General features: G+C 47.3%; 2 protein-coding genes across 10 annotated transcripts in view; both read right to left on the bottom strand.

Annotated features, from left to right (window-relative positions):
- Arsg (arylsulfatase G) overlaps window positions 1-10409 on the bottom strand; it is a 138919-nt gene extending 128510 nt beyond the window's left edge. For all 7 annotated transcript variants that reach the window (XR_015630682.1, XM_087572477.1, XM_087572476.1 and 4 more), the window contains exon 1: window positions 10277-10409. The gene's annotated coding sequence lies outside the window, so the exon portion shown is untranslated. The remainder of the gene's footprint in view (window positions 1-10276) is intronic.
- Window positions 10410-11925: 1516 nt separating this feature from the next.
- On the bottom strand, window positions 11926-22463 carry Amz2 (archaelysin family metallopeptidase 2). 3 transcript variants are annotated; one of them, XM_087573275.1, is made up of 10 exons: window positions 22347-22399; window positions 21789-21891; window positions 21287-21425; window positions 20610-20683; window positions 20401-20515; window positions 19666-19839; window positions 19451-19579; window positions 16084-16247; window positions 15330-15506; window positions 11926-13579 (listed from the first exon to the last, which is right to left on the bottom strand). In XM_087573275.1, the coding sequence occupies exons 7-10, from the start codon at window positions 19512-19514 to the stop codon at window positions 13427-13429; spliced, it is 558 nt and encodes a 185-aa protein (XP_087429401.1). In that variant the 5' UTR covers window positions 19515-19579; window positions 19666-19839; window positions 20401-20515; window positions 20610-20683; window positions 21287-21425; window positions 21789-21891; window positions 22347-22399; the 3' UTR covers window positions 11926-13426. The 3 variants fall into 3 exon arrangements, with proteins under 3 accessions (XP_087429401.1, NP_001014143.1, XP_087429402.1); NM_001014121.1 differs by having other exon boundaries at window positions 20401-20683; window positions 22347-22463; XM_087573276.1 differs by lacking the exons at window positions 20610-20683; window positions 21287-21425; window positions 21789-21891; window positions 22347-22399 and having other exon boundaries at window positions 19666-19835; window positions 20387-20587.
- Window positions 22464-22717: the final 254 nt, after the last annotated feature.

The raw sequence follows: 22717 nt of genomic DNA, 5'->3' as shown, positions 1-22717 counted from the left end.
TTCGGTGTTGTAGATGATGATGATGTCTTACAACCCAAGGAGTCTAATCTGTGTAGTTGTGGGTGTGAAGTTAGGTGGACCTACCAGAGTCCACACCATTAAAGAAAGCGGAACTCTCCCTTCTGCCGCCTGTCACAGCTCCTCAGCTGGGGACTCTAGGCCCCTCCCCCTCTGTGCCTCAAGGGTGACCAGCTAGATCCTATGCTGGTAGCCACAGAGACAGGGCCTTTACTCTGGTCCTCCCTGACCTCTGGGTCTTACAGCCTTTTCACATCCTCTTCCAAGATGGCTCCTGAGCCTTGGTGGAGCTTGGTATAAATGTTCCTTTTGTCTGAGCACTCCCCTGACACCACATACTCTCTGCACAGCACCAAAGCCGCTCATTTATGTATTCAGACAGAGTCTCACAGGCAAACTTTATATCCCTGCCTCAGCTGAACTTTTTTCTTTTATTCTGTTTGTTTGTTGGATTGATTTTGTCTTTGTTTTGTTTTTGAGACAGAGTCTTACTACTTGCTACATAATCCAGACTGCCTTCAGACTCGTGGTCATCCTCCTGCTCCAGCTGCCTAGTATATACAGGAGTTAAAAGTAAATGCCACCAAAATTTTCATTTGTTTTTTTCCTTTTTTCTTTGCATGTGTGGGCACTATGTAGGGGTGTGTGTGTGTGTGTGTGTGTGTGTGTGTGTGTGTGTGTGTCCTGTGTGTCCACATCTGCACCAGCAAGATGGCTCAGCTAAGCTGAACCACCTGAATTGGATCCCCAGAACCCACATAACGGGAGAGAGAACCAACTTGTACAATCAGTCCTCTGATGCCCACACACCATGGCATATGTGTTCTCCCACATATGCCATGCACACAAATTAAACCAAAATGTATTTTTTTAAGATGTAATCACATCTGGGCATTGGGGTGCGTGCCTGTAATCCCAGCATCCGAAAGATCCGAAAGAGTTCAAGGTCAGGCTGGCCACCCTAAGACCTGCCTTTTAAGAAAGCAATACAGGCGCAAGGCCCTGTTCGGTCCCCAGCTCCGAAAAAAAGAACCAAAAAAAAAAAAAAAAAAAAAGAAAGCAATACAGTTTAAATGGTGTGGTGCTAAAGATACCTCAAAGGCCATGCCATTATTGGGAGGTGGGGCTAGTGAAAGGAGTCAGGCTATGGAGAGCATGCGCTTAAAAGGGTTGCTTATCTCAGCTATCTTGCCTCGGTGATCAGAAGCTGATATAACTACCTAAATGCCAGTCATGCAAAGCCCCGAGAACTTTTCGAGCCTCTTGATTTGTTCCGTGTGTTTGCTTGCTTTTGACACAGGGTCTCATGTAGTCCAGACTTACCTAAAACTTAATATTCAGCCAAGAATGACTGACCTTAAACTTCTGATCCTTCTGTCTCCACCTCCCAAGTGGGGGAACACATGCTCCACCCCGCTCGATTTATGTGGGGATGGGGGTTGAACCCTGAGTTTTGAGCATGTTAGCCTGGCACTGTATCAACTGAAGCACATGCCTTCTCAGAACACTAAATCTCTAAGTAAACACCACAGACACCCAATGCCAAGGACTGGCAAGACTTTACTATAAAGGTCCCGATAGTAAACTCTTGAGGCGTTTCTTATCCCAGGATTCTGCCAAAACTATTTATTCCGTTGTGATCATAGGTCCCAAGCAGGCACAGTCTGTAAACGAAGGGGCACAGCTGCCTTCAACAGTATTTTATCATGGATGCAGAAGTTTGAATTTCATAAAAATGACCATATGTGAAATATCTGGGGGGAGGGTGGTAAGACATTTTTAGCTCACAATCTATTAAAATGAAATTTGGAGGGGCTGGAGAGATGGCTCGATACCACTCTTGCAGTGGGCCCAAGTTCAATTCTCAGCACCCACGTGGGGCAGCTCCCAACTGCAAGTAACTACAGCCCTGGGAGATCTGATACCCTCTTCTGGACTTCTCAGACCTCAGCATTCATCCAGATACACACACGTACGCACAATACACATAATTGAAAACAAAATAAAGAAAAGAAGGAAGGAAGGAAGACAGAAAAAGAAAGAAAGAAAGGAAGGAAGGAAGAAAGGAAAGAGGGAAGACAAAGAAGAAAGAAAGGAAGAAAGAAAAAAGGAAGATGAAGAAAAAAGGCAGGAAGGAAAGAAGAAAGAAAGAAAAAAGGAAGAAAGGAAGGAAGGCAGACAGACAGACAGACAGAGACAGGAAGGAAGAAAGAAATAAAGAGTGAGCAAAACTTGGTACCAGACTTGGTAGCACACACTTATAATTCCAGAACTCAGGAGACAAACTCAAGATCATGAGTTCAAGGACAGCCTGTTCTACACAGTCAGTCACAGAGTGGAGGCAGCACCGGGGAGTAAGTTCACTGGGGAGCACTCTGGGTCCTGCCACCTCAAGAATAAACATGACTATGTAGTGGACTAAATTTAGCCTGCAGACCATAGTTTCTTATCCCTGCTCCATGTGTCGATGACATTGCAATGGGTCAGAGCACCCCAGCTTGGAAAACTAAGTTCTGAGAGATGGGAACTGCATAGATGTGGCCTGGTGGTGGCTCACACCCGTAAGGCCAGCACATGGGAGGCTGAGGCAAGACTGTCACAAGTTCCAAGTCAGTCTTCGAAAAGAAAACGTAGTAAAACTAAAAAAAAAAAAAACCTCCAAGGGTCATTTTCGGGGCTAACAAGACTGCTGCAAGTGAAGCCCTTGCTGCCCAGCCTGACTTTAACCCATGGTTTAACCACAGAAGCCAACTGCAACCTCAGCCCTTGGGTGGGGGCGTGGGGCTCAACTGACACTCAGACTAGCTGAAGGAGCAGGCTTGGGGATAGACCCTGCCTCAAAATAATGAAAAACAGAGCCAAGGTACCCATCGTGACCTCTAACATCCACACACCCAAGCACAGGAGAGACCTTTACAAATGTGTGCCCCCACATACCCACGCAGTGTCACTGCTGTGTACAGTGCCGGCAGAAGCCGGAAGAGTCTGCCGTATGCCCCCGAACTGTTGTTGCAGACATTGCGAGCGTCTCTGCCGGTGCTCAGAATGGAACGTGGGTCCTCTGGTAGAGCAGCCAGTGCTCTTAACCACTGAGCACTCTCTCCAGACCCTGGCCGCCGAAGTAATTTTCAGATCATAGGTGCCAAAGTCAGGCAAGACCAGACGACTGCCAATGCATTCATTAATGGATTTTTTTTTTTATTTTTCATGATGACTCTTTTCAGTTTTCAGCTCATTACTTTCTGCCCTCGTAATTATACCGTGTCCTTTCTGTACAAATGTAGGCTGAGTGCCTCTGTCTAGTTGTTAAGGTTATGTGCCCTTTTGAGACAACCATAGATCTTCATACTGTCTCCAAACCCTTTACCAATTTATCTTTTTTTTTTCTTTTTGGAAGCAGGGTCTTATGTAGCCCAGGCTAGCCTTCAACTGGCTATGTAGCAGGGGATAACCTTAAACATTTGATCCTCCAGCCACCAAATCAGTGCTGGGATTATAGGCATGGTTACTATGGCCAGTTTTATGGAGTGTTGGGGATCAAACCCGGGACCTGGGGTATGCTAGGCAGGTACTCTACCAACTGAGCCACATTCCCAGCACACAGAGTTATCGATTTTACGCTCCAGCAGTAAAATCTGGGGATAGAGTAGAAGATACAACCTAAGTCTGAGATTCAATAGACTAAAATCAAGCCACTTCGAGGTATTACACTCAGATGTCAGATGTCCCTACTCTGTCCAAACTAAACTAAAAATCAAAATCATCATAATTCAGTCTCTCTCTTCCTCTCTCTGGTTTGTCTGGGATGGCCTTGAACTCACAATCCAGCCAAGGACAACCTGGAACCTCTGATCCTCCTGCCTCCACCTCTCACATGCTGGGATTACAGACCAGTGCTACCACACGTCCGGCGTGATGCTTACTTCCAAAATCTCCCACTTCTGGAGTTCACTGATATAAGCAATCATGTGCCTAGAAGCCACGGCTTTGAAGTTTTAAACAGTCAGTAAAATCATCCAACATAAAGGCAATTCTAACACATTACAAGCTGCGTCACTCCTACAGACATACAGAACACCGAGGCGAGGGTGGCTGCCCTTGTCTACAGATGTGTCTCTAACACAGGTCCACCACCACCTCTGATAGGCGAAGCAGCCACCAAGGCGCACTAGGTCCCCCTGGTGTTCATTTTTATAATGCTTCTAAAGACACAAGACAAAAACTGTGGCCTGGGACTAGCAGTCTGGGTTTTCATGCAAAGAAACTACGCATTAAAAGCCAAATCAAAATCACTCCGGTGCTTTCGGGTTCCTTCGTGGGGGACTCAGAGAGCAAGTCTGATGCCCTAGAACACATCGCCAAAGAGTATTGGGGGTGAACACAACCTGGGCCATGCACGTATGTCATATACATTCTCCTTTCTTGCCACTCAGGAAGACAAACATGTTAAGGACCCTTGCAACTTCCTTCCCTTGGATCAAAGGTGAAGTCCCTCCTCTCCCCTGACTGTTAGTTCTGTCTGTGCCGAGCTCCAGCTGTGTGGAACCCCACAGCACAGTGAGTGCCCTCTGGCCTCTCTTCTAAACCGCACCGACCTTTGCTATCTGCCAATCCCATCAGAACTGCTGGGTTTTTGTTCGTTTGTGGTTTTATTTTTCTGGGAGGTGTTATCGAGACAGGATCCATGGAGCTCAGGGTAGCCTCAAACTTACTACAAGGCAAAGACGACCTTGAACTGATCCTCCTGCCTCCAGCTTCTAAGCGCTGGGATTACAGGCTTGTGGCCGACACCTGGCCCTTCTTTCTAAATATATCCAGCATCCGACTGAATTGCCATCTCTGCTCCTCTCTCTGATCCAAGGTAATGTCATCCTAACTGCATTAAAACAGTAATCTTCCTGCTGACACCTTACATTCCCACACAGCAGCTACAGTGATTTTTTTTTTTTTTTTTTTTGGTTCTTTTTTTCGGAACTGGGGACCGAACCCAGGGCCTTGTGCTTCCTAGGCAAGCGCTCTACCACTGAGCTAAATCCCCAGCCCCCACAGTGATTCTTTTAAAGCACACATTAACCACAGCTCCTCAAGGAAGAGCCCTCCACCTGATGCTATTACTTTCAACCATGCTGACCACTGATTGATTCCCCCACCCCCAACGCATTGTTTTTACGGGTGTTTTAACCTGCATGGAGGCCAGTGCACCACAGGCATGCAGTACCCAACGAGGCCAGAAGAGGGCATCAGATTCTCTGGTACTGGAGTTCCAGAGGGTTGTGAGGGGCCACGTATCCGCCGACCATCTCTCCCTTCAGTGAATATGGTATGTCCTTTTAATTTGCCTGATTCCAAATTCCAGCCCTATAGAGACACTTCTAACTGTCCTGTCCAAAAGGATATTTGAGGCCCGGGAGACATGGCTCAGTTGGTACAGGGCTCACCTAGCATACAGGAAGCCAAGAGTTCAAATCCCAGCGTTGCACAAAACCAGACGTGATGGCACGTATCTGTAGGATGAAGAGTTTAAGGTCACCCTTGACTACAGCAAGTTTAAGGTTTCTTGGATGACACAGGACCCTGTCTCAACCCCCAACTCCAAATGAATTTGCCTCTGCTCTTTTATTCTGGCTCTGTGCCATAAGAGCATTGGCTTCGGGGTTGGGGATTTAGCTCAGTGGTAGAGCACTTGCCTAGGAAGCGCAAGGCCCTGGGTTCGGTCCCCAGCTCCGAAAAAAAGAACCAAAAAAAAAAAAAAAAAAAAAAGCATTGGCTTCTTCCGATTCTCTGTCTCTTCCTCTAGACAATTAGGGAAGATTTTTTTCTTCTCTGCTATATCCTGAAGGGTTTGACAAGACCTTAGCACATAGTACCTGGTATTAAAAGATTATTGAGACTAAACATGTGAATGAATGAGGTTTATTACCTTGCACTGACTGACAAACCCCCTTTGTTACATGAGTTTTTTAAAAATGGTGTCTAGGGGCTGGAGAGACGGCTCAGTGGTTAAGGGCACTGTTGCTCTTCCAGAGGTCCTGAGTTCAAATCCCCAGCAACCACATGGTGGCTCACGACCATCGGTAATAGGATCTGACGCCCTCTTCTGGCCTGCAGGCGTACATGCAGATAGAGCACTCATAAATAAATCTCAACTTTTTTTTTTAATAAATAAACAAATAATAAATAAATGGCGTCTATTTACAATGACAGCTCAAGAGTCCGGTGCTACCACCAAGTGCTTGCTGAACCACAGAAAGCTGAAAACATTGCTCCAAGACCTGAAGATGGGGCTCGAAGTGCCTAACCTGTGTATACTACATGGTCTGTTGGCTGGAAGGACCAAACACTGATCAGTGAGCAGAGTCTAAAGGCAGAAGATGAAAGAAATGAATGCTGAGTAGATATTCAAACGGAGGGCTGGCTGTAAGGGTAATAATATCTTACCCGTGCAGATTTAGTTTTGGTCTTGTTTCCTATCTGTGTGTGTGTGCCTCCAACCATCTCCACCCACAGCCATGCGGCCCAAACCGGCCTAGAGCTTTCTATAAGAGTCCCACCTATGCTTAAATTCACCATTCTTCTGCCATGGCTTCAGAAATCCCGGAGTTACGGGTGTGTCGACCCATGCCTGGAGCCCAACAGATATTTAGTGACACATGGACGCTGTACACAGTTATGGGGCTCAGGTCGACGTTTCAGTTCATGGATGCACTGGGTAATGAGGTCAAATCAAGCTAAATGGCATATCTCCCATGCAGAAGTCACGTCTTTGTGCTGGCAGCCTTCCAAGTCCTTCCCACTGGCCGTTTTGTAGTGCACAGCTGAGCTGGGTGTGTGGCTCAGTGGTAGAACGCTTGCCCAGCACTCAGAGACCTGTGCTCGAACTCCGGCACGGCACAGGAACAAATGAAATCTTGGCTCCCCCCCCCCCTCTTCTTCTTCATTTTTATGGTGCAGGGGATGAAACCCAAGGGTTTCACAAATGTTAGACGGACTTTTATCACTGAGGGATATCCACACCCATAATTCACTTCGTGTGGGTGATGGTTCATTAATATATGTAATATATTATATTAAAATATATAATTAACATATATGTAACAAATCTAACACACACACGTGTGTGTGTGTGTGTGTGTGTGTGTGTGTGTGTGTGTGTGTGTGTGTGTGTGACATGGATGCATGGATGAAAATCAGAGGATAACCCAGGGATCAAACGCTCCACATCTGGCTTGGTAGCAAGCTCCTTCACCCACTAAGCCATCTTGTCAGCCCAGTTTCCTTTCTAAAATGGCTCAGTTGACAGCAAGCACTTTCCTGACACCACATCCCCACCCCAGCCTCTGCAAAGTGAGAGCCTGCAGACTGACTCCTCTGATTTTTTTTTTTAAACCAACCCCAGATGGCCCCTTCTTGACTAGAAAAGAAGTTGGAAGAAAGTTTAATCTCATAAGCCCCTTTATAAACAATCTGGAAAAGCAGGGGTTTGGTTTCTGGCTGACGGTATTAGTCACATCTGAAAGTGACACAGAACTTGACATTAGAACAAACCGAATCAGGGCCGGTTGTTGCCACTGGTTTAAATGCCACAGGTTTCCTCAGCTGTGGCAGGCTTAAGTCCACATCCGCTAAATCAGGGCATCTTCAACCTTTCCACTGTGACCTCTTTCCTTTGCTTGAGAAATTATTGTGACCCCAGGTATGTAGATATACAAAACAGGCATGTAGATCAAACATTTACTGATAATAAATCTTAAGTCCACTTAAAAACAATTCTTTTGGATATATGTGTATATGTGTATACATTTATTAAAAAAATTAAAGCAAACTTGCATACTAATAGACTAGATGCATTTCTTTTCACACAAAGAATTAAATTTTAGAGTGGGGGTGATTAAGGCCTGGATCTGATCTCCAATACACACGCATACACATGCGCACACACACACACAAATATACACACATACACACACACATACACACACAAACACACACATGTACACATGCATACACACAAACACACATGTACACATGCACACGCACATACACACACACACACACACTCACCATGGGTAGGGGATAACATCACGGCTGAGCATCTGACAATACAAGACACACAGTCTTCAACATTTCTCACAGCTCACGGATCTGACTTTTTTAAATCTTCAGTGCTGAAAACACCACTCCCTTCTAATAAGAAGACAGTACACAGTGGCAGAAGTCTAGTTCAGGCCATTTGAGGCACTGTCGGAAATTCTGTCCTAATCTCAAGCCAAAATTCATCACACAATTTTTTTCAATGAAACTGAAGTCAGCCACTCAAATGGAAACTGCTAAAAAGAAGCATTTTGACATAACAAAATCTAAAATATACAAACTTGATACACACTGAGGAAAGACTATAGAAAATACTGTTTCCCACGGTTAGTGTTTCTGGTGGAGCAGACTTTGTACACACAGACTTTACCCAGGACAGTCTGGAATCCCAGCTGAGGCCTTTGGGGGAGTTTTCACTGGAGATGTATGATACAGATGTCCTTGTATGTCCAGACTCTGGGGTGCAGTGTGACGCAGATGCCAGAAACACCTCGGTTCCTTACGCATTTGATTTTGAATTCGTTTTTGGCCATTGCACTTTTATTTTTAAAGATATTTTAAACCTGTGAGTATTTTGCCTGTATGTGTTTGTGTGCACCCAATGCACACAGTGCCCACAGAGGACAGAAGAGGGCACTGTGTCCCCTGGAACTGAAGCTACAGAGGGTTGTGGGACACCATGTAGGTGATGGGAATCAAACCCAGGTCCTTTGAAAGAGCAGCCAAGGTTCCTAATCACTGAGCCACCTCTCCAGCCTTAATTGCACATCTAGAAGCCTTTCTCAGATGCTTTTTTTTTTTTGGTACCACCAACAATTTAAGATTAAAGAATCTCTGGGTTTGTTACCTCACAACTTGGCTTTCCCCAAACTGAAATCCATCCCAAGAGAACAGCAGGGCTCAGAAAGACAAAACAAACCAGACAAACCAGAAACGGTACAAATGCCTGAGATCCCAGCTCCGGGCAGGTGAAGGCAGGAGGACTGGCATAAGTTTGAGACCAGTTTAGAGTCACATAGTGAGTCTGAGGACCCGGGCTACATAGACTCTCTCTCTCAAACAAAAACAGGAAGGAAAGAAGGCAGGGAGAGAGGGGGGATGGGAGAGAGAGAAGAATCCTCGTGCTGGTTGGGCTCTGAAGCAGAGGCCCTCCTCTGCCTCGTTCAGCTTGCACATCCAGAAGACCTGGGTGACAAGGTCCTCCACCTCAGCCTTCCCCTACTGCTGCCTAGGTCTTAAGGGTCCATCTTCCCAGGTGGACTCTAGGGTAGTAAGAGTCCCCCGCTGTGCTGTCCATTGCAACGCAACGCACGGTCACGTGGGGCAGCCAGCTAGAGTTGAGATAGCTGAAGGTAGGATGTTTTTGAAGGCTTAGTAAGAAAAACGAGGTGCTGGAGAGATGGCTCAACAGTTAAGAGCACTGACTGCTCCTCCAGAGGTCCTGAGTTCAGTTCCCAGCAACCAAAAGGTGGCTCACAGCCATCTGTAATGGGCTCTGATGTCCTCTTCTGGTGTGTCTGAAGACAGTTGAAATGTACTGATATAAATAAAAAATAAATCTTTTTAAAAAAAAAGAAAAACGAATTAAAAAACCCAACTCGTGGGGTTGGGGATTTAGCTCAGTGGTAGAGCGCTTGCCTAGGAAGCGCAAGGCCCTGGGTTCGGTCCCCAGCTCCGGAAAAAAGAACCAAAAAAAAACAAAAAACAAAAAACAAAAAAAACAAAAAAACCCAACTCGTACCGTGTTACGTGTTGAGATGGCGCTTTGGTGGCACTGGAATGTTACTAAAATGAATTCCGCCTGCTTCTTTCTCCGCTGGTCAGAGGGGTACTGGACAGTTAAAATTACACGCGTGGCTTGTGGTACTTTTCCATTGGACAGAGTTGCTCCAGATAAAAGAATGTAAGTTTGTGTGTGTGTGCGCGCGCGCGCGCAGGTACCCACAAATTTGTAAGCATGAGGACTACCACTGGGCCATACCCCCAACACAGTATTTGGGGTTTTGGCACAAGAGCTTTTCAAGTTCTGTAAAATAGAACTGATTCCACCCACGGTTCAGGTGCCGTGCAATCCAGACCCAGACCGACCAAGGCCGGGCTGTGGGGATGGGGGTGGGGGTGGTCGGGGCCTCCCCGCAGTGGAGTGCATCAGGCTGCGGTGGTTTACCTGGGTTCCCGACGCTCGCAGGCCAAGCTGCCAACTCCGCTCTCCTCCCAGAGGCGGCCACAGGTGTCGCCCGCCACCCGCAGAGGCGGATCCTCGCAAAGGACGGACTCACGGCACAGCTGGGGACAGCGACGCGCTTCCTGCCCGGGAAGGGCCCGATTGCCGGCAATAGCCGTCCCGCGACTGCCTGCTTGGATTTTTATCACTGGGGCTTCGGAGAGGAAATAACCAACAACCCGGGCCCTATGTTCCTCGAGGGATTGGAGATGAATCAGGGAAATACATGCTTCAAAAAGCAAGCGCTTGTGATCTCGAGCCCAGGAGAGGCGCCCAAGAGGCAGAAGGGTGGCAGATCAAGGCCAGTTTGAACTAGAGTGAGAACTGGTCCCAGAGACCCCGTAGAAATGAGGTAATGTAGGAATAAGTACAAACTGAACAAAAATCCTTGCCACTGTTTCTGTTTGGCGGTCTTTATTAAGTTTTCATGGAGTGAAATGTCTACATTTGATCCTTCGCTTAACCCAGTGGGTGTGGGGGGGGGTAGTGGGGTGAGGGGGGGGGTCCCTTTTAGAGGTATAATGGTTGAAGCCAAAGAATAGGACTTGTGACAGAAACAAACAGTATTTCAAACTCACTTATTTCTAAGACAGCCTTTAGGCATTAGGAAATGATTCCCATCAAGTAGTTAAAGCCACGTGCAGAGAGCAAAACCTTGGATTCCTGGCTGGTGAGGGGTGTGTGCCTGGCTGAGCGTTGAGCCTGGGCTCTCCTGCCTGCTGGGGAAGCAACACTACCACTGAGCTCCAGTTACAGGACATTAGACATATTCCTCAACGTCTCCCCTCTCCCCATTCTTATTGTGTGAGCTCAAGCTGTAGCACGAATTAAGGACACCTTGGGAAAGCTGGCTTTCTCCTCCCACCTTGTGGGTCCCCAAGTCCTCAGGCTTGGTAGCAGCTGCCTTCACCTGCTGAGCCACCTCACTAGTCCCTAAATTCTGTGTTTTAAAGTTAATCCTAAAAAGTCCTCCAAAAGTCCATACAATCAAATTTGTTAAAGCCGCATTTATTGCGTAATAAATGCTTGTTACATAAATTTAGCTACTCGGCCCCATTTTCATCAAGAGGAATTTCTTCCAAAAGATCTTATTCCTGGCTCCCCGGCAGAGCAGGTTCAAATGGACTCCCCCCCCCCCTTTTTTGGGACATGGTTTCTCTGTGTAGCCCTGGCTGTCCTAGAACTCACTCTGTAGACCAGGCTGGCCCCAGACTCAGAGATTTGCCTGCCTCTGCCTCCTGACTGCTGGAATTAAAGGCCCGCACCACCACCACCACGCAGCCTCAAATGACTTCTTTTCTTGTTAGAATAACAAGAATTCCCAAGCTTTTAACCTAGGTAAGTCTGTTCTAGACGTATGTAGTGTTGACCCACAGGGGGATTGATTTTACTTGGTGAGAAAATGTAGAAGGGAGAATAATTAAGAGTAGTTGTTCAAGGAGGGCTTCCATTTCATAAACAAAATCTGTGAGGCCCGCCTGCTTCTTCCCAACATTAGAAGGACCAGGGACAGCCTCCAACCGATGCCAGTGACAAACTACCAGTTTCAAAACGGACTTACGAGTTTAAGCAAGAAAGCGAAATGACACTGCTTCAGTTGTCAACATGCTTTTAATTACACTGTGTAAGTCACAACAATGATTTCATTTAGATTTCAAATGGAAAAAGAGAGCTGGAACAGCTGAGCTGGAAACAGCTCACTATGTAAGCAGCGGCCCACATGTGATACCCAGGACCCATGGGCTGGGGTGGAGGAGAACAGGCCAATGGACCCCTGAGGTTCACTGGACAGCCAGGCTAGCCTAACTGCTGAGGAGTGACACCCGAGGTTGTCCTTCAGCCCTACCCCCACCTCCCCACCCTGCTCCAGCATTAAAATAAAAAATGAAAGAGAGAAGTCTTACCTTCAAGATAAAATAGGAAAGTGGGAAGCCGGGGGCCAGAGACGTCGCTCAGCTGTAGAGTGCTAAGCTCGCACAAGGCCCTGGGTCAAACCCCAGTACAACCAGGTGTGGTGGCGCACACCTTCAATCCCAGCTCTTGAGAGGCAGAGGCAGGGGATCTCTATCTCTGTGTTCAAGGCCAGCCAGGGCTACTTAAAGAGACCCTGTCTCAAACAACACAACAACAACACAACACAACAATAACAACAACAACCACCCAAACGAACCCCAGTACTACAGATATCAAAGAGGAGGGCATGCTACTATACCACTGGCAAGGACGACGTTCCTTTCTGGTCCCCAAGGTACATTGCTCTTACACATTGGTTGAGCCTGAGGTTGTCAACCTGCTCACCACGACTCACTGATGTCAGGGCTGACAGACCACACAGGTGTTCTTGGCATCCTGACAGGTAAGTAGTCCATTCACGCCCTTCCTTATGCAAGCATGTCACAATGCAATCAAGTAGACAAAACGCTGTAAGAACAAACTTCAGTCCCACCTAGTCCTACAGAATAAGTGCAACCCACACAGACATAAGCACTATTAGAGTCCTCCAGCTGTAACTGATGGCTATGTCTGAGGCCCTCCTGGAGGACTCTACCCCTCACCCCACCCCCCCAACCACCACCAACTGCTGTGGGAAAGGACCATTCCTGTCCTCACGGCTGAGAACTGATGTAAAGCCATTTCTCCCTGCAGGGACAGGCTCAGAAAAGCATGAAGGGCACCCGAAGGTCAGCAGGATGCCAGCCCATGCCAGGTCAAAGCCCTGGTGACTCGGCTGTGCCTCACAAGGGGCAGCATCTCTTCTCAAAGCAAAAGCAACCTGGAAGTGCTGGTTCAGTCCTGGGCCACAGGGAGTGACTTTTGAAGTATTTCTTTGTTTACCATCTGGCTTCACCTAACCCTAACTGAAGGGTGGAAAGGATGGGGCTACTGCCACAAACCAGCTAGTGAGACCGAGAAAAAGGCAGAGAGGGTCTGTTCTGAGTGAACCCTATTCCCTGCAGGGGCTTCAGACACGTTCTACTGTGTCACTGGCCTGAGCACAGACTCAGCAGATGGTTTACTCTAATGAAGAGCTCTACCCACGAACACCTAGGCTGCCAGTATTTATTTATTTCAGTTACTCCTGCCTGAAAGTCCTTATTTCTCAAGAACAGCAATGCATCTGAGTATCCACTCTCTCCAGTCCTTGAAGGCTTCCACAGGCTTCGGCAAATACACATGCTCAGAGCTGCTTTTCGGAGTCGCTCCTGACTCGCCGCAAGACTCATCGTCAATCCACTTCACCAGGGCCTTGAAAAACACACACACACTGCATTTTAACAAATACTAGGGCTGCACGGAGAAATTTTGGCTCCAAAGACAAAAAGCAAAACAAAGCAAAAAAGCAAGAAACAGTAAAACAATCTCGGTCTCCATAACTGGCATCTGAGCCAGGTTTTCTACATCTGTGGTTTGTGTCCACTGGAGTAGGTTATGAGTTCAAGACACGAGTGACACCCAGCTCGGAACATAGAGAGCGCAATGCAGAGCGCAAACGATGACCAGAGAGCCGGGTCCCTCACGTTTATAATCTCAACGCTCGAAAAGGCAGAGCCAGGACTGCTGCAAGTTCTGTTACCACAGCGAATTCCAGTCTAGCCTGGGCTATAGCACGAAACCCCACCCTACCTCAACAGAAGAAAAAGGCAAAGGAAATAAACTATGCTAATTCTTACACTATTTTAGGATGACAAGATAATCTCAGTTTCTTTTCTCAACTTGCTGGCTATCCCATAAGGCAGCGTGCATGCTGTTAGCCTACGTGCGGATGAACATAACCATGTCCCACGGCAGGGTAGACGTGCGTGTATTTAAAGACATGGCTGGAGAGGTTCAAGGGCTGTCTCTGCATGAGCAGACAGACCACAAGGAACCACGGGGATGTGCTAATGTGTGCATAAGGACACCAGGCGTCTCCTGTCTCCCTTCTTAAAGACACCTGTTCTTTCCTGACAGACTTGTGTGTCTGTCGGGGACTTGGAAAATTACAGCCACAGAGCTGTCTGCTTACACAAGTGAACTGCACCACATAAGTCAGTATGTATGCTGCTCTGGACATAGGCCAACCCCCTTGACCTAACTGGACAAGAGACAGACAGGTTTCCTTTACTGAGTTTGGGTCCCAGCACCCACATCACCCACAGATGCTTACAACTCCAAGGGATCAGACAAGCCCCAATGCTTCACCCCCAAATTAAAATGTCTTTTTTGTTCCTTTTGAAACAGGGCCTCAACTATAGCCCAGGCTGGCCTAGAACTTCATATTCAACCCAGGCTGGCTTCAGATTAAGGGAAATTCTTCCTCAGATTCCTGAGTGTTGGGATTACAGGGGTAAGACATCATGAGAGAGATTTTTCACTCTTTTGGATTTATTTACACTGCTGAGAGCGAGGGATTCATCTCATGTTAAGAGTGCAGAGGTCAGATGACAATTTGCAGAAGTCAGTTTTCTCCTTCCACCAAGGGCTCAGAGATGTGACTCCTGTCTTCACACTGTGGGAACTGGGGGGCTGGGGACAAGGCACCTTTATGAGGGAGCTGTCTCTTCCACCCTAACTGAGGTTTTAAAGGGGTACATCTGTGTGCTTTTTTACACAGTGTGTTCAGTGTGTACATGAGGAGGCCCAAGGTTGACAGGCGTTTGTTTTCTTTCTCCACTGAAGCAGAGCTTCTCTCTATGAACCCAAAGCTTGCTAGTCTGCAAGTCTGGCTAATTTGCTTCTGGGAGTCAGTCCCCACATCCCATGCACCAGGACTACAGAGGGACACTCATGTGACTTCTACAGACCTACACTCTGCGTCTCATGCTTTCGTGGCAAGTCAGCAAAGGATCCACTCACTGAGCCACCCTGCCTGCCTTCTTTATACTTTTTACACCACAGTTTCCTGCTGATCTTTACCTAATTTCCTGTGATAAATCATAGCTCTAAAGGACCTAATAGAGAACGCCCTGTGACCTAGCCCACAGCTCCCTTCAGCTTTGCACCCCTTCCCACTTACTTTGTATCTCTCCACAATATTGAAGCCGATAGCACTCTGCAGCTTACGTAAGCAGATAGGGCAGACATTTAGAGGACGACGGTCAGATTCCTCCAAGTGATTGGAGCCTTGCATTAAGCACGCAAGCCACTGGCAGTGTCGCAATCCAAGTATGTGTCCGATCTCGTGGGTTAAAGTCTGCAAGACATTTATGTCCCCGCTCTGTGACACTACCATCAGCAATTACACAACAGGTCCCTTCCCCCGCCACAAGAAACAGATTTACAGGATTCAACACCATTACCACGATCACCAAAACTTCCGCCCAGACCAGCTCCATTTAGTAAAGGTCACTTCCTTACTTTCCCTGGACCAGGGTTTCCCCTTCGGTGCAGCTGATGTGTCAGCTGGTGGATTCCATGTGTGGGAACCCACACGAGTGGGGTCTACCCACTAGATGACAGTAATGATGACTGCATTTGATGACTGTGAAAATGTGGCAATGCATGACTATCACCCCTGTACTCAGGAGGCTGAGGCAGGAGGATAGTAAGTTTACTTTAAGCCAGTAGGGTCCTAACAGTTCAAATTCTGGGCCCCTTTGCCCCAAGAGACAGATTCAGTAGCTCTTGGAAAGGGGCTTCCTGTGCACTAGAGAGCACACAGGGGTGCATTTCTAGGAGGGGCACCTGTCAAGCACCCACAAATAATCCTGGGGAAAACAGACCTTCCATCTAAGACCTTTTAAAAATGAAGATTTTTCTAAGCACCTTACCTTACAGGATCGCAGCAGCAAAACACTAGTGATCTCAGGGATGTAGTAGTTATCAAAAATGGAGTAGTCACTGGAGACTGTCCGCTGGGGAACCTTCACGCTGCCTTCATATTTCGAGGTGTAGAAGTCCTTGCCGTACCTGGCAAAGCTGAATATGCCCACGCCTACAAAGAGTCCAGGGTCAGCGGGGAGACACAGGGGAGACCGAGAAAGCCTGCTTGGGCACCTGGCCGGGCAGTGCACATCTGGGTCCTTTCCACACCACTGCAAATACTTCAAAGATTTGCTGACACAAAGGACTTTAGTCCCAGACTTCCCTATCAAGATCTTTACCTGCCAACTCACTTCCCCTGACCCAGAAAATTCCCTGCAGGCAGAGGGACTCACCGGGTCCTCCCTGAGGACGGGCAGAAGAAGAAAGAAACATTTTCTTCACGGGTGTGGCCACAGCTGAGGTTCTTGTGCCCCTTTAATACCCCCTCACTCATGCCCCTACATATAAACACTTAAATTCACTGATTCACACGCACACACGCGTTGGGGGAATAGAAGGAGACTATTTGAGAAGAAGAAGGGAATTGACAGGAGTGGGAGGGGCACCTGAGAGAGGAACAGAGATGGGGAGATGAATATGATCTCATTATATTATCTACACGTGTAAATAAGTCATAATGAATCCCACTATTACATATAATTAAGACATGCTAATAAAACATAAAAAAAATCAGAGGATGATTGAATTCTAGAGAAACTGGAAGTTTCACAGAGTTTCTCCTCAAAGAAAAATCTTCACTCAGACAGTCCGAGCGAGTCAAGTCCTCCAAAAGCGCCAAGATCAAACAGTCACATTGTTGCCATTAGGAGCACAAGGGCAGGCTGCCTCGCCTGTCGGTTTCTGGCTTTCCCTACAACAGCGCCTGCTGTCCCTCTCCTGCCTCTCAGTCTGTAGAGAGAAGAGGGTCTCCTCCTCCTCCTCTATTTCCTTTTTAAAAGCACAGGAGGTGGGTAGCAGGTGACCAGAATGAGGCACCCTCGAAGCTGACTTCCTGTGTGAGACCACGGAGGTATATTGAGGTCTTTCAATTGTTACTGTTTAGTGGCTGTGTGTGTGTTGGTTACTAGGGCTCAAGCCCAGAGACTCAAGTGCACAGAGCAGTTCCCACCTTATGAGTATTTGTTTGCTTTTGTGTGCTAGGGAGCAAGGCCAGGGCCCTAGGCGGGGCAAGCAAGTCTCCCACCATAGAGCTCATGACATTTTTGTTTGTGAGGAAACTCATAGTAACTGTGTGCGATTTAACTTTATCACCTTCAGGGACTACAGTGTGATGTTTGGAATTTAGGGAGAGTATTTATTCCAAAAGAAAAGGCAAATCTAATCATGGATCACAAGGGACCTGCTTTGATCCAACTGCTGTAAGCTATTTCGGGTGACCCCTTCAGCCAGAGGATTTTAAATGTTCCTCTGTTTAAAAACAGTCTCTACTCTTAAAAGAAAACCAGGCTACTTGTGGTAAAATACACTCATTTCATGTCAGATCAACTGCCACCCTGACCTGCTGTTTTATGTCATGTAATATTTTTTAAATTTAACCCCCCCAGAAAAAAATAATTAAATAGAAACGTTTGGATAATGTTTCCTGACCCACTCCCCTCAAAATGCATATAAAAAACTAACTAGAGGTATTTAGGTCAATGAGTAAATTGTTTTGCATTTATTTTTAATGTTTTCATTTCTATCGTGTTAATAAAAGGGGACATCCAATAAAAACACACAGCAGGATAGTAACCCAAGGCTTCAAAAGAGGCATGCTGGGAGGAACCAGGGTGTGATAGAGGACCTCAAGAGATGGGGCACTGCGGAGGAAGTAATGAAAGAAGAGCCGGGCCCCATCCCACCTCTAACACAAGCGTCTGCCTGGGAAGCCCTGCCCCAGAGCCTCCGGCTGGCATTCGTTCAGATAGTGCATCAGCTGTCTCCAGCTGTGTCACTGCCCCTCCCCAGGATGCTCAGGCCCATCCCCCTTAGTTTACTGATCTTCTCCCTTCCAGCCTGCCTGAGATCTCGTGTGTGTGTGTGTGTGTGTGTGTGTGTGTGTGTGTGTGTGTGTACACGGACACACGTGCACGTGTATGCATGAAGTTAGACAGAGGAGAGCAAAAACTGGTGGAAAGAGAAAAAAAGGAGAGAAATGGGGGAAAAAGAAAGGAAAAAGAAGAAACTGACTCACTTCCCTCTAATACTGCAAGGCAGTTTCTAATGTACTGTGTCCCCAGTCCAGGTTTCTAATGAGCTGCACTTTACACTTTATTGTGTCCCCACATGAGGTTTAGGTGGCTTTTCTTTCCTTTATTCTCATCTGGGGTTTTTTTTTTTTTTTCTTTCTTTCTGATGGGTAATGATGCTGTATAGCTCAGGTTAGCTTCAAACCTAAGATCTTCCTTTTCTGCCTCCCCAGTGCTGAAATCAGTCATGTGCTCCAATGCCAGCAAAAACTTTGATTTCTTTCTGTTGCTGTTTGTGTTTGGTTGGGCTGTTTGGGACAGGGTATTTGTAGCCCAGGCAGACCTTAAAGTCACTATGTAGCGGAGGCTACCCTTGAACTCATCAACCTCTTGCCTCCCCCTCCCAAGTGCTCCAATTACAGGACCATGTTATCACATGTAGCCCAAAGATAGTTTTCTAAGCAAGCACTCTCCCACTGAGTTACATCCCAAATCTTATGGGAAAAATAATAAAGACACATACAGGTTGAAAAAGAAAATGTGTGCTCATATATTGGTATATGGCTACTCTGTCTGTGCTATACCACAAAACCAACCAGCGAGGGCTAGGGATGCGCTAATTCAGTAGTAGAGCCTTTCCCTTGAACCTGGCCTGGGTTCAGTGACATGTACTGTGTACGCGTGTTCACATGCGCACAGGCACACACATACACACACACACACACACACACACACACACACACACACACCCCTTAGAATTAGCAAGAGTTTTACATATGTTGACAATAGCTCAAATCTCCTTAAACTGTTTGTCTTGTTGATCCGTAACTTAAACTCCCCAGCTGTTGAGCTGAGAGCCTTTAAAGGGACCAGGCATCTCGGGCACTATTTATGGACAGGAACTGCTCTGCAAACTGTCTCCAAATGACTCTGAGCTAAGGATATGCCTTCGAGGTCAGGTAGGGAGCATGTGGCATCCTGAAGGGGAGCGCCTATCATCAGTCTTTCAAAGCACACTTCCCCCGACGGCACTCATGGCAGGCGCCCACAGAATATACCAGTTATTGACGTGGGACTTGAGTTCCTGCTCTCTGAGTATCCCCGAGTCCCCTCAAGCTGAGCAAACAGTATCAAGGAGAAGTACCACTTGACAGGGAGGCCTGGCCGAAGACGAAGTTCCACGAGTCTCTAGGGTAGAGGTCGATCATCGTTATCCCCACGATGCAGAAGGCATCTTCGGGTTTATTCCTCTTCAAGAATGCCAGGATGTGCCCTAGTGGAAAAGAACCGCGCGCACACACACGTAAGCCCCACTGCATACGTACACCCCCTTTCTCTCCGCAAAGGAGCTTCGCTTGCCTGTGTGGATCTGCAGGTTCTGTGTGTTCTCGTTCACTCTAAAGGAGCACTTAGTCGCAGAGACAGAAACCGGTTCTAAGAACTTCACCTTCAAACCGTAGAAAAAGGCTTCGCAGTAGCCCTTGAGCCATTTAATATACTCCTCACTGATAACTCTGGTGTTGCCTAGAAAGCCTATGGGACGGAACGGGGGGGGGGGGAGGGGGGGAATGAAGACAGACTTTAAAATGACGGAGACATTCCACCCCTTATTCCATAAACTGTCTGGCAATTAGGAACAGAATTCAGTATAAAATCTAAACACATCTCAGCCATGGATGACAACATGAAGTCAAAAGGTAACAATTTTACTGCTAAAAGTCAATTTGGCTACAAAATTACTACATTGAAGCAACTGTCAACAGCGATCATGCACAGGGCAGAGGAGACGGCTCAGCAGGAAAAGGAGCTTTCAGTGCAAACCCGACAATCTCGCCGGAGGCAGAGAAGCAACTCTACAAAAGCTGTCCTTTGTTATATACTCAATTTAGCATGTGTGTCCCCTCCCACACTGCACACACAACAATAACATTTTTACTTATCACGTATACTATCTAACATACTTAGTGCCCTGGGTTCGGTTCCCAGCACAACAAAAAGAGAAGCTATTAAAAATTGCTTGCTCGAATTAGGTCACCAATGCCCAAAGTATGGCCAGGTGAACCAAACCGAGGCCCTCGCATTCCCAGCTCTTACCAATGGGCTGAATGTAGATAATGTGTTTCTTCGGGCAGGGTGCCTTCCTGTAGCGGTCAGAGAAAAACTGCTCGAAGTCTTGGGGAGCCTCGGGGTGGGAGGAGATCCAGTCTGACTGTGAATGCAAGGTAATGGGTTCGAATAGATTATTGCGTGGCTGGAAGGCTTCATTCATTAACCGTTGCTCCCCCGCGTCTAACTTCTCGTACTGGGACACGAGGTCTGGGTTCTTTGAGAGGAGAGCTGTTTTCAGTGTGTGCTCGGAGTGCCGTAGTACCTGCATCTGCCAGGAAAGAAGGGAAAAGAACACAAGAAGACAGGTATAAACGCCATCCACCTATACCAAGGACGTCCTGTCCTTCAAACACATCTCTAACACCTCTCAATAATAAATGACCTGTTGCTAAAGTCTTCAAATGCCACACTTAAGACGTGGTTTCCCCACGTCCAATCAGTTTATTGGGGGATGTACCTAAAGAGTTAAAAGGAAAACCATTAAAGCCATTCTGGCGTCTCCAACCAAATGGTTGCTTCCAACCTAAGTTGGGCATAGTGGGGACATCTGTACTCAAGAGACAGAGGCAGGAGATTGAAAGGAGATACTCAGCCTGAATTATATAGCAACATTGTTTCAAAAATAGTAACTAACAGCCCGGACAGAATCAAAGAAAAAAAAAAAACTAGCGGTGACTCAAAAAGCCTACTGATGTCCAACGTTCTCAGTCATTTGACGATAATCATAATATTTTGAGCTGACTCACTTGGGCCACACGAACGACGCACCCCTTCCGGTGTTATTCAATAATGACAAGAGAAATAACCTTAGTGCCCAGTTCTGTTACTTAACTGCAGGTTGGCAAGATACACCTCAGCCCCTTAAGCTTACCTTGTCAGTCACAAAACACTGGGGAAGATCTATGACCAATGAGATGCCAAACTCATGGTGACGGTTTTCCCATTCCTGCGGAATCCCTACGTGCTGCGTTCATCCTTCACATCAAACAGATGTTCCACCGCAAGGCTTTCTGAGTTAGAAACGAAAAAAGATGAAAATTTCTGTCCAGTCCGTTTGGGTTTTCTAATTAGGGGCCTTTTCAGTTTTTGGTTAGTTGGCTTTTTTTTTTTTTTTTTTTTTTGTATTTTTCTTTGGTTTGGGGGGTGGGCGGAGATAGGTTTTTTAATCTCTCAGATTATTAACAAGTGATTTTGAAATTTAACTCCTGTGCTCACTGAACTTCTGAATTCTGGAGCTCTAGAGACTATGGTGTCAGTGTAGCTCATCTTCATCTGGGCTGAGATTTTAGTTTTACGGGATGAAATTTAAAACAAACAAACAAAAAATCAGCAAGAAGAAAAAAATTCACCATGGCCCCCTTTAGTCTACCTACCTTTCTTTATAAAGGAGAAATCTCCAGTTGCTGTTTTTCCATTTAAGGTTTTCTAAGGACATGCATGTCTGGCAAAGGGGTGTGGAGAGCAGGCGGCTTCACACTAATAAAAGAGACAGAGTGGAAGATCAGGTCTCCACATCCTAATCCAATGTGGATGGTGACGCTAAGTGTGCAGGAGGGAGTCATATAGTCACTGCAGGGACTGAGGGCCTAGGATGCTTCGGTTCTAAAACCGGAACATCCTACACAAAGTGGGTCTCGCCAGACGTGCTAGCTGGTCGCCCATAGCAACTTGCACTTGGGGCACAACCGGTGCAGACGCCACCCAGTCTCTGCTTGAGTGAACAGTGGGGGCCTCCCCGGAACTCAGAGTTCGCCTCTTCTACCCGGGGAGCAACCGGAAAGGCCCGCGTCGTTCCCAGGAGACATCCTGCCCCCGAGGTCCCCGCGGCTTCCGCCGCAGCCATCCCTCCCACATCCGCCCTTCCTCAACGACCAAGACCTTCCTCCTTCTCCTCCCCTGCCGGGCCCTGACGGTTCCTCAACCACCCTCACCGGGACAAGCCTCTAGGCCGCCCTCAAGCTCCCACGGTGGTCCTAGCGCGCATGCGCCTCTCGCGGACGCATCTCGCCCTGTCACGCATGCCCCGCTCACACCGCCCACAGGATGCGTCTCCCTGCCGTCAATCATCACCCCGGCCCCTATCTGTACTCGTCCCTCCCAAGGCTCCTCCTCCAAACACTGAGCCCACCCGACTCCTCCAGGGAGATCACGCCCATCTGCTCTAACTCCTCCCCGAAGGCGTGGCTCCGAGCCATTTCTCAGCACTCTGCATGTGTGTGATTGACTACTGTAGCAAGGGGGCGATGTAGTGCCAGACAGTCCCCAGTCATCACTGTTTCTCGCCGGCCCTCGCGGGGGCGCT

This window comes from Rattus norvegicus, chromosome 10 (genome assembly GCF_021556685.1).
Source record: "Rattus norvegicus strain SHRSP/BbbUtx chromosome 10, alternate assembly SHRSP_T2T, whole genome shotgun sequence".
In the NCBI taxonomy this organism is placed as follows: Eukaryota; Metazoa; Chordata; class Mammalia; order Rodentia; family Muridae; genus Rattus; species Rattus norvegicus.
The sequence above is the reverse complement of the archived record's forward strand: the minus strand, read 5'-3'. Positions and strand labels throughout refer to the sequence as shown.